Source organism: Argopecten irradians, chromosome 16 (assembly GCF_041381155.1).
Source record: "Argopecten irradians isolate NY chromosome 16, Ai_NY, whole genome shotgun sequence".
Classification (NCBI taxonomy): Eukaryota; Metazoa; Mollusca; class Bivalvia; order Pectinida; family Pectinidae; genus Argopecten; species Argopecten irradians.
The window spans coordinates 20,431,952-20,445,647 of NC_091149.1; the positions used below are offsets into that span (position 1 = coordinate 20,431,952).

Below are 13,696 nucleotides of genomic sequence, written 5' to 3' on the forward strand. Positions count from 1 at the left end.
ATAGAGGTGGAGAAGGAGGATGTTAGACAGGAGGCCATGGCTCATTTACAGGTAAGATATGAGATTTATAGAGGTGGAGAAGGAGGATGTTAGACAGGAGGCCATGGCTCATTTACAGGTAAGATATGAGATTTATAGAGTGGAGAAGGAGGATGTTAGACAGGAGGCCATGGCTCATTTACAGGTAAGATAGATATGAGATTTATAGAGGTGGAGAAGGAGGATGTTAGACAGGAGGCCATGACTCATTTACAGGTAAGATATGAGATTTAATAGAGGTGGAGAAGGAGAGATGTTAGACAGAGGATGCTCATTTACAGGTAAGATATGAGATTTATAGAGTGGAGAAGGAGGATGTTAGACAGGAGGCCATGGCTCATTTACAGGTAAGATATGAGATTTATAGAGATGGAGAAGGAGGATGTTAGACAGGAGGCCATGACTCATTTACAGGTAAGATATGAGATTTATAGAGGTGGAGAAGGAGGATGTTAGACAGGAGGCCATGACTCATGGCTCATTTACAGGTAAGATATGAGATTTATAGAGGTGGAGAAGAAGGATGTTAGACAGGAGGCCATGACTCATTTACAGGTAAGATATGAGATTTATAGAGATGGAGAATTAGGATGTTAGACAGGAGGCCATGACTCATTTACAGGTAAGATATACAATAGTAGGCAGGCAATACTTGCCAACTTTTTGAAATTTGCATTTGGTAATTTCACATGTTGAAACCTTTAACCTCAAGAGAGCCTACTAAGTAACCCCTATGAAGAAATCAAAGGTTGATTTTTTGCATATTTTGATCTTTTCTTTCTGATTTTGGACATTTTGAATATTGCAAAAATTGGACTTGCTAAATTGGCCTGAAATGGAGGTTCAATATCAAATATCAGGAGTCTCCCTCCAAAATTTGGAGGGTTAGCAAGTATTGGCAAAATCAGGTCACTGTGACCTATATTTTGTCCTTTTATATCCATTTAACAAAAGGTTGTTTTAGTTGATATCCAATATGCTTTTGTTTGTAGGAGTTGGTGGCTATAGACTGTAAGCAGGCTGCCCAGGTGGTGATTACTGCACTGTCCAGTAACCTGTCGGCGGTGGTCAAGGAACTCAACACCAATCCGGCCGTCCTGTTTGAGTTTCTACAGGGCGTCATGTCTTACAGGTTGGTATAGGTGAAATCTTCTCAATGTGGATAAACTAAAAGGTCTTTAATGTTTATGCTTTATTGTCTCGTCCCGTCACACTTGGTCTCACCAAATTTTGGTTTTATAGAGGGGGTGGAATAGCTGCAATATTGTAGCTCAAAAGACTTTTAGACAGATAATGGTGTCACCTTTAGAGCTACAATTGGTGCCTATTACTGCTAATGGAGCAAAGAAATGATTATGCAAACCATTATTATAACGTTTGTATGCATTTTATCAAACTTATCTTACATCGATAACCTACAAAGCAATAAAAAATGACTGTATAATATTTAAAATCACAAGCGAGATTATATTACTTGTTGTTTTGGCCATGACTCATTTACAGGGATTAAGAAAAAGATTCTTGCCATAAAAAAAGGGATCTCGGCAAATTGATAATTTTTTTACAGAATGATATTCTTATTTTATTCTGATTGTATCGATGGAATTTTCAAAAGATTGATTTGGATGCAAGTTAACAAGTTACAAATTATGAATTCGACGGATCTTATTATTTATCTGATGGTTAAGTAGATTTTTAGCCCACCATCATCAAATGGGCTTGTTCTTTCCGTGGTCCGTCGTCCGTCCGTTTCATATGTAGGTTTCCCCCTTCCGACATTTACAAAATAAGACATAAATGCATTTTTGGGGACTGATCTGGGATCTAAAGATTGTGCATTGGAAAACATCTATTTTTGGAACAAAGTTTGTTACCGTCAAAAATGTGCTCTAGTGATTTTCTGAGGCAGTGCTCCAATGACACATTCACCATTTTGTTACCCTAGCCGAAAGGTACAGTAGGCAGAGTACGTATATTCGTTCTAGAGGTGGAATTGATCTGTCTGTTTTAGTTACAGGGATTAAGAAAAAGATATCTCTTGCCGTAAAAAAAAAGTCTCGGCAAATTGATAAAGTTTTGAAATTTTACAGAATTTCTTATATTTATTCTGATTGTATCGAGACTTTGATTACACATGATCAATTTCGTTACCCTAGCTATTTCTCAGAAAGTATTGAAGGGATGTTCTCAAATATCAATGTATTTCCTCTAGGACCCTATTCTGCCTATTGCATTTTTGCGACCACCATCTTTGGATTTTGATAGTTTAAAGTTTGAAAAGCAGAAAAAAGAATTGTAAGTTTGGAAAAGCAGAGAAAAGATCCCTCTTTCATTGTCAGACATAGATCAATCTTTGGTGATGGCGCCAGAGATCCCTCTGGGGATCTCTTGATATATTTTGAAGTTTCTAGGAATTCACTTTTATATTAACTGGGCTTTTTTGTCCTCTGTGAAACACGTTGGATGGTGATATTGAAATGTTCATGCACCTGTGCAACCGTATGTTCATATAACCTTACAATTTTGATAGTTTCTGTGTTACTATGTGTACCTTTTGCAGTAGTTGTATAAGTTGCCAAATATTTTACAGAGATTCGATGGGCAGTGCTATACACCAGGAGAGGCAGGTCGTGGTGGAGCCCCACATCTTTGAGCTATACATAGACCTTATGGCCCAGTACCGTCCTAACGATGTCTACAGTTACATTAAACTTAATGAGGGCTACAGACTGGAACAGACTCTCGAGGTATCAACGCCATCATTAGTAATATATGATTGTGACGTCATATGTTTGTGAGGGTAAAAAGATATAAATTTAGCTCACAAAATAATGACATAACCAGAAGGGAGCTAACTCTGTAATATAAAAATCACTGTTTATTATCTTATGTTATAAAATTAACATAAATACCGGTGATTTATTTACAGATATGCAGAAAACACAAGCTGTCAAATGCTACAGCCTATCTACTGGAGAAGGCGGGGGACATTCAGGGAGCATTTGGTATTATGTTGGAAGTAAGTTAGATTAGAATGAGAGCTAGGTTTTCTTAGCATTGACTAATGTTACAGTGAAAGTTGGATAGCTAGATTGTAGTACATACTGGGTTTGCCGTAAGTAGTGCCCAGAGCACATAAAAAGTTTTAACAAAGGGGGGAGTGCTTATTATTTAAAAAAAATTTAAGTTGTAAGTGAAAAAAAGTCAGCCATATTTTAAATATATCTCTTCTCATGACTCATTAATCTGTTACAGTAAACATACATATTTAACCTCTGAGACACATTATCATGCCGTGATTCTCATGTAAAAGTTCATGTTATATGGGATACAATGCTGATGTCAGAGGCATCAAATGTTATAAGATATTGTTAATTAAGCATTAAACTATTTTCCTATGGTATCTATGGTCTATAAAGATGCCAGAGCTTTGCAGACAATCTTCATAATGCGCGCATTATGAGATGATTGTCAGCAAAGCTCTGGCATCTATATAGACCATAGATGCCATACGAAGATAGTTTAATGCTTATATTTACATTACCAACTCTTTGGGATCTCATAATTAACATTGTTTAAGCTTTACCAGGAAAACCGTTTATCAACGACAATTTAATCCACAAGATGGAACAGCCATTTTGACGGTGATCAGTTAATGTCACCACGTCAACATTAGTGACGTCATAATGGTCATGTTTTGAGTGTCAGTCACACCGTCATATACTTCACTTTGCCTTGGGTAGTTTATATAGTAGAAGTGACAAGCAAATGTAGATATATCCATTGGACGGGGGCGTTTAGACAGTAGGTGGTTAAGCTATCAGAGGTTATACTAACAGTACAACTTGTCTATACTGGTTGTCACTTGAACCAGCATATCCCATTTCTACTGGTAGTCTGTATAGACAGGTTTTAATTGCTATAAGCTAAGAAGGAAAGGGTTATAACCAGGAATTAATTTTTGAAAGTTTTTAATTCAGTTATAAGTTTTCTGTGTTTACAGAATTTACAGACCAAACTGAAGAATGTGACAGACGTATTACTAGGAGCTACAGTCCAGAAAGGTAAGTAGCTGATAGATACCAAAGCTTTACAGAAAAAAGCAACATGCACCCTCAAAGGTAGGTGCAAGGCATTTAATTATATCTATTATATCAGGGAAAGCAACAGTTTCATTGTAATGGAAAGCAACAGTTTCATTGTAATTTAAAGCAACAGTTTCATTGAAATGGAAAGCAACAGTTTCATTGTAATGGAAAGCAACAGTTTCATTGCAATTGAAAGCAACAGTTTCATTGTAAAATTGAAATTAAAAACAAGTTTTCTTGTCACTGTATGTCTGATATATTTGAATTAACTGTACAGTTCCAGATAGATATTGGAATTTTTTTCTAAAAATAATTATTTCTTTAATTTACAAAATGTGATACAGATATAAGAAAATTAAATCAATTTGTACTCTTATGGTAATTTTAATGTAAAATCACAACTGTTTTTATCAATTTTTATCACCCCTTCAATGTCAGAATGAAATGTTCCAGCCGTAAAACTAGTGGAGTTCAAATATGTCTGCAGGGGTGAAAGAGGTGACTTTATATGTAAAACTTCCTTTGACTTTATATGTAAAACTTCCTTTACAGACGCCAAAGTGTTGTTCTCTGAGGTACAGCTAGAGGTGGTCGTCATAGTCCAACTGTGTCAGAGGAATTCTGGGAACATGGACGAGGCACAAAGGGAGGTAATTAAGCCTTTTGAAGTTTTTTGTTTGAATATCTATTTTAAATATAATTCTCTAGCATCCTGTGTTGTAGGTTCAAATTACTTAACAATAAGTTCAAAGAATTTTATATCATAGTAGCCAGAAGTGAAAGATTCTATTGATCACATATTAACTAGTATTCATTGCAATATAAGATTCTATATGTCACTTAAGTAATATTCATCAAAATGAAGACAAATATTTCATTTTTGTTTTTGGTATATTAGACCTACAAAATGTTTCCAGTTAGCAGTTTTGTGATAAACAACTTACCAAATATATTTGACTTTGACTTTGACTTTAAGATAAAGGAACAAATGGTCAGAAATATAACTAACCTTGACTTTAAGGAACAATAATGGTCAGAAAATCAGATAACAAACTAGAAATTTGATCTACTTCATTGTATTTCTTAAATGTATTGACAATTCAAGTTACTTAAATTGTCAATACATTTCAGAAATGCAAAGTGGATTTTTTTTTACCTTTAATCACTGTAAAATGTTTTACATTTAATGTTGGAACAGCTGCTGTGGTTCCCGTTGTTAGAAGCTATGATGTCTCCCCAGAGGAAACTCAAAGATGTAGAAGACAAGGAGTTATTGGAAGGTAAATGTTAAGATCAGGGTTACTGAAAATTTAAACAGTGATTGATCAAGGATGTTAATAAGAAAGATAAGTCACTCTGGATTTTGGACGAATACGTCACGAGCACTTTTGTGTTTGTGCACTGACTGTAACATTGGGGGACCACTGATTTTCCTTTAATATTCGCTGGCACAACTTTTAATGAACATGCAGCTTGCGAATGCGAGGGTTACCGTCTAAATTTCTTAAGTTGACCATCATTTCAAGAGATGTCGTATTTTATAAATGAAAATTACGACATTTCTTCTACATCTTCTGTCCTTAAAGCAAAGATTAGACATAGTGAAATTTAGTAAGCATTACATTGGTGTTTCATTTGGTCTATATTCCAAATATTCATAGGCTTCTCGATCAGTGTTTAGTAGTGTAAACAGACCGTGACAAATCCTTCTCACTTACCTAAGGTATAAATCCTTGGATTGATTAACAGCCACAGATGTCTGGCAATGACTATATAGTGGTTGGTTGTTTTTCCTGTGCTATTTTTCCATCGTCGAATTAAAAAAAATAAAAGAAAAAACAATTATCATCAATACATTTTTAATTCCCTTTTAATAACATTACATACTATGCTTAAAAAAGAATTATATATGCTTTGCAAAGATAAAAACAAGTTTTCATATGATTTTTTTTTTTTACTATTTTTGAAGAATTTAAAGAGCCGACTCAGCATGTTCTGACAAGTATGAGTGAATATATACAACTGCCAGCAATTTTACAGAAGATCATGCAGGTAGGTGTTGATTGACTTATAATTCTCCCAAACTTCAAAGAGTTATATGGTGGTCTGCCTACATGGACTGTAAGACAGCTCGCATCCACAAAATAATGACGTAACATAACCTGCAGCATTACCATGGTAACAACTTCTGAACAACAAATTAAGTGTTTTCTGTTATATGAGGAAATTGATTAAACATATAAAACGAAAATTTATATAAAACTTTCGTGAGTATTTTATAGCTTCCAAAATTGCTTTAATTTCTTTGAAATATCCTTGCATATTTAGTCAAAGAATATTTAACAATGTATTCAAAGTCTTTTTATTGAATTTTGAATTTTGAAAGAAATTTGCTAAAAGTATCCAGTCAATTTGTCATTTTCTCATTTTGTTTATCAAAATATGAAATGTTCAAAAAGAGGAAAAAATGGGAATAAATCACGTACCACGTGATACCCAATAACGTTTTTGCGAGACTTTTGTATCTATTGTTGATGGAAGGACGTTTTATGATGACGTCCCGCCCTAATGTTGTTTCAGCAGAAAGATTACAAAAAGTAACGTTCCATCACCATTGGAGATACTAGTACCGCAAAAACGTTATCGGGTATCACGTGGTACGTGAATTATTCCCATTAAACTGCAATATTAGCAAATTATCTGATCGTAGTATATCTTGAATGGAAATATGTGTATTTACAGGACCCAGCATATAGTACAGGAAAGTTTGGTGAAGTGAAGGATTTAATCCTGGGCATGTTGGAGAAATATAACTATGAAAAGGTAGGTTACTGTTACTATAAATAGTTAAGTGATGTCAAGGATTTAATCCTGGACATGTTGGAAAAATATAACTATGAAAAGGTAGCTAGGTCACTGTTACTATAAATAGATAAAAGTTTTATGAGGTCAAGGATATAATCCTAGGCATGATGAAAATGTAGGTCACTGTTACTATAAATAGAGGCATGTTTTATGAGGTCAAGAATTTACAGTATTTTTCGTGCGTATAACACAACTGAAAACTGATAACTCAGTTTTTCGGCTAATATCACAGACATAATTATTATATAAAAGGCTACGATAAGCAGAGCGGTACCTAAACATTTATAGATTGTCAGCCACTCAGAATGGACAGATTAAAGTTCCCCATTAAAGTTTTTAATTTTAGACTCTATAAAAGTAACTTGCACACTCCCCGATTCAAATTTTATTTTTGCATAGAAAAAATGTGCATATGACAAAGTTTTACAGTAGATCTATATGCATATCACAATAGTGTGTGGAGGCTATACCAATTATAAATATCCCCCACCCCTCCCCAACAAAAAAAATGAAATTGAAAACGTAAATACACATTATATAGGAGTGCGCAAAAAAACTGATTGGAAAAGGTATAGAATTGTTAACATAAAAATTATAACAAAATATTTCTTTTATTACTGAATTATACTTGAAACCAATTTTCTTTGTCAGATACCAACCCAACATCTTTCTCTGATACTGAATTTCTTGATTTTCATTTCAATGCAAGTGGTTGGAGATATTTTTTTGCAAAAATGATAATTTGGCATGGACCGCTATTCCGTACCATATTACTGATTTATAGAATTAATGTTGATTTCAGTACTGAACGTATATACACTGTACCATTTGTTGTCATTTCTGTGAAATTCATTTCGTTTCAGACATTAAGAAAGACGTGTAAGAATTTGTTGAACCATGACATCCATGTCCATCTGCGGAGCCTTACTAGTGTAGCAGCCAAGGGCTTTGTAACTAAGGGAGACAACTGTAATCTGTGTAACAAACCGTTCACTTCCCAATCAGATACAGACAGTATTATTGTGTTCAGGTGGGTTATTCTTATACACATAAACAAAAATTTGTTTTCCAATTTTATGGTTGCTATCAAACAAAAGTATAAAATTTAAGTTTTATATTTAAGCACTGATGTCACTATTTTTTAACTTCATCGCGTACAGAAGGAAAATTTTTCTTGCAAACTGTGTGAACTATTTTTTAACTTCTATCGGGTACGGAAGAAAAATTTAGCCTGCAAACTGTGTGAATCGGCGTAGATGCATCAATGCTTATAACTAATTTGTCATGCTACTTGATAAAATAAAAACGTATAGTTCCATTTATGTTCCTATAGATTATTTTTTCTAAATCAATACACAATGTCAACGTCTCTATGGTGATGTCATGATAACGTTGGATTTCGCGCTATTCTAGGATTTTTTCTTCACAGTAGTATGAAGAAAAAGAATCTGCCAATCAGAAAGTCAGGTTTTGTATGAAAACATATAAAAATCTGTAGATAGATTATAAATAAACAAGTTTTGAAGATGATTTGAAAATTGTCTAATTTAAGGTCATTTTATTTTCATCTCCATATCCTGATGTCACTCACTAATGATTGCTAATTGACTATGATTGGTTATTTTACAGATGCGGCCATGGTTACCACCTAGGTTGTCTCCGGTCAGTAGGTTCTGTCCACTTACTGGATGGCGAGGAGTTGTGGGCCTGTTACCTTTGTAGTCACACTAAACGGGGACATGTCCATAGTAGTCGATTTCACCGATCACTTTCCAACACTGCTCAGTCTTTACACCATACACACAAGGACAAACCAAAAGAGGTAAGTCCTATAACGAGGTCTTGAGGTCACATTTCAAGGTTAGCAGGTCATATACATATATCAAGGTCAAAATGCCATATCTCAAGGTTAAAAGGTCATATATGAGGATCAAAAGGTTATATATCAATGTCAAATGGTCATATCTCAAGGTCGATAGGTCATACGTCAAAGTCAAAATGTTATATATCAAAGTCGACTTGTCATTTCTCAAAGCCAAATAGTCATATTTCAAGGTCAATTAGTTATATCTTAAGGACATAAGGTCATTAGTTCAAGATCAAATATAGCAAGGTCATGGCAAGGCTAAATCAATGTCAATTGGTTATATCCTAAGATCAAAGGTAATGTTGTAATTAAATTGTCATCATCTTAAAGCCAACGAGAATGTGTTCAATTTTAAAACCTTAATTTGAAGAGTTTATTTTAAAGGGTCATATTTGATAAACCTTTTTATGGTAAAATAATTGCAAAAAGATAACACTAGTAATTAAGTATACGCCAAAGGCTGTTTAGTTCAAAATTAGATTAATTCAGCTTGTTAAACTTATCAAAAAAAAAAAAAAAATGAAGAATATCTCTGAACCTTGACCTTTCAGATGTCCTTTGACCCCCAACATCTCCAGGCCATTGATTATGTACGTCGTTCCATGAGGACTCCATCAAGGGTAGGTATCTCTGTCAAAGAAATCAGCACTCAGTATTTATACAGTAATTAAAAAGCTTTTACAAATTAAGGCTTTCAGAAAATTACTGTAGGATGTATGTTATCGGTGAATCATATTTTGTGTAGAATATTCACAACCGATAAAAAACATCGCATGCATGTTGTGCTAGAAACTCTGCAGTAAAATTTAATTGTGATAATTACTTATTAGCTCACCTGCCCAAAGGGCAAGTGAGCTTATGGTGTGGTGCAGCATCCGTCGTCTGTTCGTTGTCTGGCCGTCCGGCGTCAACTTTTCCATTTAAACAACTTCTTCTCCAAAACTTGGATACCTAGAGTCCTGAAATTGGACTTACAGCATGCTGGGATGAAGGGATACCAAGTTAGTTCAAATGAATGACCTTGACCTTCATTCAAGGTCACAGGTCATATTGGCTAAAATATTTAAACAACTTCTTCTTAATAACCAAGAGGCCTAGGGACCTGATATTGTTCCTTTGACATGCTGGGATCAAGGGCTACCAAGGTTTTTAGTCACCTATAGTCATCATGCACCGTCTGTTGTCATCCGCCATGCGTAAACTTTTCATTCAAACGACTTCATCTCATTAACCATAAGGAACAAAGAACTCATATTTGGCCTGTAGCATGCTGGGATGAAGGGCTACCAAATTGTGAAAATTAATGACCTTGACCTACTTTCAAGGTCACAGTGGTCAAAAATGCTAAAATCTTTGAATGACTTCTTCCAACTAACCAAAAGGTCCAGGGTACTAATATCTGGCCTGTGGTATGCTGGGATGAAGGGTTACCAAAGTGTGAAAATGAATGACCTTGACCTACATTCAAGGTCACAAGGCGGTCAAATAGGCTAAAATCTTTGAACGACTTCTTCTAACTAACCAAAAGGTCCAGGGTACTCATATTTGGCCTGTGGTATGCTGGGATAAAGGGTGACCATAGTTGTGAAAATGAATGACCTTGACCTAATTTCAATGAATGACCCTTGACCTAATTTATTTCCCATACAGCTAATACCAGGTAGTCAGATGACTTTTAAGGCCCTTGGGCCTCTTGTTCCAAATGAATGACCTTGACTTTCATTCAAGGTCACAGGGGTCATATAGGCTAAAATCTTTAAACGGCTTCTTCTTAATAACCAAGAGGCAAAGGGCCTCTGATGTGCTTAGGCATGATACAAAATCTTATTCACTCTCCTATTTGTTAAGTATGAACCTTGCATGATTACCAGATAGCAGGAGAGCGATGCGGGCCCATTAGGCCCTTTTTTTGGAAGTCTTTGATGCAGTGATCATTATGAATGAGGGAATTTATCATTACACTTACTTCTTCAAAATCACTTTTGTGCCAAAATATAAATGCACCAAAATGTTTACAGTAAGCTATCAATTAATTCATTCTTTTTTTTCAGATTGCCATTTTAACAGAGCTATCAAAACCTGACCAGTCATCGCGGGCGAGCAGAGCAGGTTCCACAATATTTAACGAGGAAAATTTCCGACTAAAACTAGCACCACCACCAGCAATGGAAGTTTCCTGATAATTTATTCACATTTGACTTTTAACATTCAATCATGTGACCAATACGGATATCACTTTACTAGTATCGTAAAAACACCGACTGTGATTATGAAACTACGAGATAAGTGCATTATGGGAGAGTGGTCATGCTGACTACTAGGGTGTTGTCACAAGCTCGACAGTTTTGATGATTTTGGTCTTATGCCTGGGCAATATTGAAATGAGGCCTCAAAAAGGGGAGGAGTGCTTATTGGGTTGAATACGGTACTAAAAGTTCTTCATAATTTGTGACACAAATTACGGCACATATAACTTTATCATTAATTCTACTCTGATAATGATATAAAATTAAAATAGGTTTTCATGAGCTTTTAGCAATGTACGTTTGTAGTATGTTTCACTATCCACATTTTCTGGATGGATGTTTTAGGAACGGAAAAGGAAATAAAAATGGTACTGGAATTTTAACCCTATTATTTATTTAATGATATCACCAAAACCCCATTGAAAGAAAAGAGAAAATGCAATCTGATTAAAATCCCAAACCAAATTCTTGCCCCAGAGGATCTGACAACATCCCATTAGGGGTCACATTCTGGTTACCATTTGTATTGGCCAATCAAATTGCCACTGTCAAAATTCTTGACATGAACAACATATTTTGCAGAGCTGTCCGAATCATGTCCCTGTGTAACAGTATTTTTCGGAGTATAAATCGCGACATTTTCCCCGAAAAATCGGGAGTGCGACCTATACACCAGTGCGACTAATACATGGACGAAAACCAAAATCAGACATGTTTTTGCATTATTACGTCGTTATTCACATGTGAAAATCGTATGCTTTACACCGGTTTAGTAATGATGTACATCGAAAAAATCTTAGTAAAAGTGTTTAAAAGATATAATATATATTGAAAATATAATAAAGATGAAAATTATTATGTACCAGATGCATGTCCACAACAGATCATACTATTACTACATGCGTTTGTATGCTGTGACGAAATGTCCTTTTCAGTTGACGTACACTGTAGCCAGAGAGAAAAAGTGAAAGTGCCGTTTATCGACTATACTATCCTGATTTTAATGTTAAAAGGTAAGATACCGTTAGGCGGATAACATATAGATCACTATTCTTCATAATATTAGTCACAAAAGTGTTTTCATGTGCAGTTGCGAATGCACTTATTGACACGAAGAGGTCAGAACGAACAGTGCATTAGATCACTGTTCACAACGTCCTTAAACGGAAGAGTAAAAGGAGTATAAAAGTCATCAGAAAATGAACCCCAAATTGTGATGTTGTCAGATACTCTATGTAATGGAGTGATAATAAGAATCTGTATTTTAGTCGGATTGGAGAAAATGTGTTTGATGTGAGAATGTTAATAGTCTGTGATTTGATGTACAAACTTATATATATGTACAATAAAATGTTATTGTCAGTATGAACAGAGTGTTGTTGTTATTGTTAGTGTCCATTAGATTAGGATAAGAACAACAGTGTATCTCGGCAACTGATCATACATTTGTGATGAAGATTAATAGAATCTCACCCAATTACCCCCTTTCGGATGAGACAGCTAGGAGAATCTGAACCTGAGGGTAAATTCTTAAAGATGGTGTTTTTTCTCTATCAAAAACAGGAGCAAACGAACTAGTATTTTTCTTTTCTTTCGGTTACAAAAGTTACTTATTACACCATTACAACTATTGAAAAGTTTGAGCTTCTGATTTTACTTCCAGAAAAAAATATTTAAGAATTGCAACCCGAAAAAAATCTGTGGCACTATGTCCTATATGGAATTAAGTACTGATTGCACTTGCATCAAAAAGCAAAATAAACCATTTTATATTGTTAATTGCTTATAGTGTTAATGAAGAAATTTTAGAAACAAGCGAGGATTCAGAAAACCAAGGTAAAAGAAAAAAACACAAAAATTACATGTAACTTGAATAGATAGATTTGTTCCCACATTTATTAAATATAATGTCGTGATATATTCAAGTAAAACATCTTACACAGTATTATACGGTGTTCAAATTCGTCATGTTGTTTTAAACATGTTATGTAGAATGCATGCACTTGCTAATGTGAAGACGATTATTTGTGTGTTGCTACTTTCTGGTGTGAGTGATTAAATGAGTGAGTGAGCCAGTCAGTCAGTCAGTCGGTCAGTCTGTCGGTCGGCCGTGAGGTGATTGAGTGAGTCGGTGAGTGAGTCGGTGAATAGGTGGGTGGGTGAGAGAGGTAGGGAGTGGGCGGTGGTCTGGTCACTCACTCACTCTTTCTGTGTCAAAGATAATGCTCGAATTAAAATAAGATATTTTCAAATTGAAAAAAAAATTGACCAATTTTTGAAAAAAAAGGGTAATTTTTTTCATATTTACTGATGACAGAAGATACCAATTATTCCAAAAACTCAAAATTCTATGGAACAATCTAAGACGTTCAGTAGTCCAATAACTCAATATCATATTCTTCTGTTTAGTTTACTTTTAGCCCTTTATAGTGTTTGTTCCAGTCTGTCTGTCCAGATTCTCTTTCCAGACGATAACGTGAGAAGGAAATGATGGATTTTGATCTAACTTCACACAATGGTAGCATATTAGATTACCATCTCTAGAGTACAGACGCAAAAGAGCTTATGTTCTACAAATATTCAGAATTATG

The 13,696-nt window shown here is 34.9% G+C and overlaps 1 protein-coding gene across 2 annotated transcripts in view; it reads left to right on the forward strand.

The window, feature by feature from the left end:
* Positions 1-12,474, forward strand: part of LOC138310247 (vacuolar protein sorting-associated protein 8 homolog) — a 42,972-nt gene extending 30,498 nt beyond the window's left edge. For both annotated transcript variants that reach the window (XM_069251369.1, XM_069251370.1), the window contains 12 exons: positions 1,032-1,171; positions 2,630-2,786; positions 2,969-3,058; positions 4,043-4,103; positions 4,680-4,777; positions 5,326-5,407; positions 6,097-6,179; positions 6,870-6,950; positions 7,856-8,022; positions 8,622-8,814; positions 9,411-9,479; positions 10,911-12,474. In XM_069251369.1, the coding sequence (XP_069107470.1) occupies positions 1,032-1,171; positions 2,630-2,786; positions 2,969-3,058; positions 4,043-4,103; positions 4,680-4,777; positions 5,326-5,407; positions 6,097-6,179; positions 6,870-6,950; positions 7,856-8,022; positions 8,622-8,814; positions 9,411-9,479; positions 10,911-11,039 (1,350 nt within the window). In that variant the 3' untranslated portion in view covers positions 11,040-12,474. The remainder of the gene's footprint in view (positions 1-1,031; positions 1,172-2,629; positions 2,787-2,968; positions 3,059-4,042; positions 4,104-4,679; positions 4,778-5,325; positions 5,408-6,096; positions 6,180-6,869; positions 6,951-7,855; positions 8,023-8,621; positions 8,815-9,410; positions 9,480-10,910) is intronic.
* The last annotated feature ends 1,222 nt before the right edge of the window (positions 12,475-13,696 follow it).